The sequence below is a fragment of the Octopus bimaculoides genome, chromosome 14, assembly GCF_001194135.2.
Source record: "Octopus bimaculoides isolate UCB-OBI-ISO-001 chromosome 14, ASM119413v2, whole genome shotgun sequence".
NCBI lineage: Eukaryota > Metazoa > Mollusca > Cephalopoda > Octopoda > Octopodidae > Octopus > Octopus bimaculoides.
This window is the reverse complement of record NC_068994.1, coordinates 2515546-2519573: the sequence shown is the minus strand read 5'-3', so window position 1 is coordinate 2519573 and position 4028 is coordinate 2515546. Positions and strand designations below refer to the sequence as shown.

General features: G+C 32.9%; 2 protein-coding genes across 2 annotated transcripts in view; both read left to right on the top strand.

Annotated features, from left to right (window-relative positions):
- The window catches only part of LOC128249424 (protocadherin beta-15-like), a 16075-nt gene extending 15443 nt beyond the window's left edge, over positions 1 to 632 (top strand). Inside the window, exon 8 of the mRNA XM_052972998.1 lies at positions 511 to 632. Within this exon, the coding sequence (XP_052828958.1) occupies positions 511 to 632 (122 nt within the window). The remainder of the gene's footprint in view (positions 1 to 510) is intronic.
- The window catches only part of LOC106883412 (protocadherin-17), a 10207-nt gene that overhangs the window by 1969 nt on the left and 4210 nt on the right, over positions 1 to 4028 (top strand). Inside the window, exon 3 of the mRNA XM_052972997.1 lies at positions 511 to 1394. The gene's annotated coding sequence lies outside the window, so the exon portion shown is untranslated. The remainder of the gene's footprint in view (positions 1 to 510; positions 1395 to 4028) is intronic.

The following is a 4028-nucleotide window of genomic DNA, read 5'->3' as shown; positions in this document are numbered from 1 at the left end:
TCTCCATCATCTCTCTTTCCCCCTCTCTTTCTCCATCATCTCGCTTTCTCCCCCCCTCTCTCTGCCTTTCTTTAATCTCACCATCAGAACATCACCCCTCTGCTTTTATTATATTTTTAACTCTCCTCCTCTATATCATCACTACCTTCAGCTAACTTTTTTAACCACATAATAAATATTACATTCCCCCTACCTCACATCATGGATGCTTCTCTCTCCCTCTTTCTATCTCTTTGCACTATCCTCTCTTTCTCTTTCCTTTTTCTTTCTCCTCTCTTTCCCTTCAACTAATCATGTGAAAATGTTATAATTACATTCCCTTCACATCATAGATGCTACTCTTTCCCTCTTTTTCTCTCTCCCTCTTTTCTTTCTCCCTCTTTTTCTCCAATCATGTGAAACCGTTACTGATGGGCTAAGTAATGGAATGACAAGTAGAATTATTATAAGATAGCTTTCAAATATTATCATGAATTTTAATTATTTTTTAACTCAAACTTTGTGTTTCAGGAATCTATGGTGGTGCCCCACCTGATGTATCAAGCACCATTGAGAGAGACCATTACCAAGACAGATATGTGAAACCTCCAGAGAGACAGTTACCTTCAACACCAGATGTTGTTGTCAGTTAAGTCAGGTTACAATTATAGTTTCACTAAAATCAAGCAAATTCCATTACATTTTAAATACCAAAATACAAAAATAAATTTACAAATACAATTCACACAAAGAATCTTGCAAACCAGATACAAAAATGAAATCTGAAATTCTTTCCTTGAATCTCTTTTTCTGTTAAAACCTTTAATTTTCACAAGTCCTAAGAAACATTACAAATATATTTGACATAGTTTATTTAATTTGCCATTTTCCTTTGATAATATCTTCTTAAACTCACATCTTGAAATATTGTATGAAGGATTTATAGTTACATGCATTGACATCAGCCATATTTTGTTAATATAACCTCTCTGTTCTCAGTATTTCGATGTCAGTCTCTCTCTACATCAGACATGTTGGTGTTATATAGACTTATTATGGCTGACTGTTAGTGGAGCTGATAGTGTGTTGTCCCTCTCTCTCTTTCTCTCACTCACTCCCTCCCTTCCTCATCTGTGTGAGGGGAAACATCTAGTTTGCATGAAGCTGGAGTAAGCATCACTCATCCTTCCCTCTCATCCTCTCACTCAACCCATGCACACACTCACACTAAACATCACACATCCGCAAAGGAAGACTGAGAGGAACTGCTGGTTCCCCACTGACTCACCACCAACACTATTCCATCAACATGAAGCCATTGTCACACCATAGCAGCAGTGACACAGACAACCATTAACAACAGAACACTGGGACCAAGTCACAATTTATACAACAAAGGATTTTACACAATGAATGTAAGTAGTTTTCATTTTCATACTTTGATCCTCACTTATTTAATCAAATAAGGAAGAAAGTATAACAAAGGAAGAATATGTATATGGACGATCTATTTTTAACAATTGTGGGAACATTGATATATAATTATTAGCTTGAAAATTCATTATTTAATTGTCTTTAATATTCTCTTTGTTAGGAAACTTTATTTTCTTCTTTGGTTTCCATTCTGAATAGAATATCTTCCATTTGTATCTTTTAAAATGAATTTTCAATAGAAGCTTTCTACTTCAGATGAAACATTTTCATCCAAGTTGAACATCAATAGACTAGACTTCTCAAACCTACAACAAAACTAAACAAGATGGAGGCAGCATGTCAGGATGTTGTTGACAGTCTAAAGCTACAATCTTATCATCTTAGATTTGAGGTAATTTGTTAGAGTCACACGCAATACTATCACAAGTGGAAACTTACTTTGATTTAATATTTGCAATTTATCTAGAAAATAAAACAACACTGACATGAATTGGCACTGGAAATATCCCTCATTTAATGAAAAAATGTAATAATAATAATAATAATAATAATAATAATAATAATAATAATGATGATGATAATAAAAATGGTTTCTGGTTTAGGCACAAAGCTAGCAGTTGAGGGGGAGGTGTTGGAAGGTTGTCAAACCAACTCCAGTACTTAACTGGTACTTTATTTTATCAAGCCTTGAGGGATGAAAGATAAAGTTGGAGTTGAACTCAGAATGATGTAAAATCTGAAGAAACTAGTGCAAGGCATTTTTTCAGACACCAGTCATTCTGTCAGCTTCACACCTTTCAAATAATTATAATAATAATGGTTTCAAATTTTACCACGAGGGGCAGTAATTTGGTGGGAGGGGATGAGTCAATTACATTGACCCCAGTGTTCAACTGATACTTATTTCATTGACCTCGAAAGGATGAAGGGTAAAGTTGACCTCGGTGGAATTTGAACTCAGAACGCAGCAATGGGCAGTAATAATAATAATAATAATTAATAATAATAATAATAAATCAATTTTGCAATTTTATTTTATTTTACCTTTCTCAATACTTCCTTCTAATATTGAAATTTCAAAATTACTAAACATTTCTATTTTTATGTCTGTCAAATATTGTTGCCTCTGTTCTATCTTTCATTGATATGTGGCAAAAGTAGATAGCTTGGTTGGTTGTGAGGGAATATAAACACATGTGATGGAGAATATGTCTTTAAAAAACTATTTGTAGAAAACAGACTGTATAATCTGCAGAGTAATTTGTAATAATGTTTAATTTGGAACTAATTTTCATGGAATTTGTAGATTTTTACCAGAAGAGATGACAAAATGTCTTCCCTATATCATTCTATATTGCTTTAATCTGAACTTCACGAAACAAATATCTATATATATTATTTAATGGCATCTGTGTAGTAGACCTTAACACATACACATGCTCCCTTTTTCTCTCACTCTCTCTTTATTTCTCTCTCCTTCCCTCTTTCTCCCCCTTTTCTCTCTCTCTCTCTCACACACACACACATACATACACAAGTCACACTATAATATATGATTATCAAACATTAAGTGTAAATGATATTACCAGATTAAGAAAAGGACTATCAAAATATATTTCAGAGCAGAAAGGTAATTTTGTTTCTGGGGATTCACTGTGACTGCTTGATGGGTTGCATCTTCCCTGGGAATATGCTGACAAATGTTGTATGGTGAATGCAGCAACACATTGCAAAGGTGTATGTGCCCACACCTGAACTGGCCTGAACTAGACAACAGAGAGTACATCATCAAGCTGACAATAATTAGTTTGATTTTTCAAATCATGTATCCATAATCTTACAACAGCACAATCTCTGTTACTCAAATTCTTGAGGTATAGAAGAAAAATCTAGAAATTACTGTATGTACTCACAAGAGACAGAAAGTATATTGTTGTCACCAGAAACAATGAATACGTCTTTCATAGAAATATTTAGATTTTTTGAATGAGGAAATATTTTAGGAACCAGAGTTGAAAATAGGATTTATTTACAAATTAGCCAATGTTTATGATAACTTCAATTTAACTGACAAAACAACTGGTCCGAGTAACAGAGATTGTTATAAGATTATGGATACATGATTTGAAAAATCAAACTAATTATTGTCAGCTTGATGATGTACTCTCTGTTGTATGTAATGTGAGGTGTGGTGAAATAAGGCAATAGGCACACATACTATTAGTTCTCAGGGTGACTTCTTGCCTAAACTCCATCTTCAACTGCAACTTAAAATGCAAGGATTGTTATATCTGTTTAAATGAGGATTAGCTATTGGCAGTGTATCAATCATGTATAATAGAGTAAAAGGAGAGACAAGCAAACAACTGGTATTGGGTCAGTTTATGACATTTATGTAGATATACATTTATACAATACATATGGGGAAACAAATGTTTTCAGGGGTTTAAATTACAAGAGATCAATAATTATCATATCACAACCATTATTAACATTTCTGAATTGAACTTTTATCAATCCCTTGTGATTTAAACTCCTTAAAAAAACATTTGTTTCTCCTTACATTTTGTATAAATATACAGATATATATATATATATATATATATATATATATA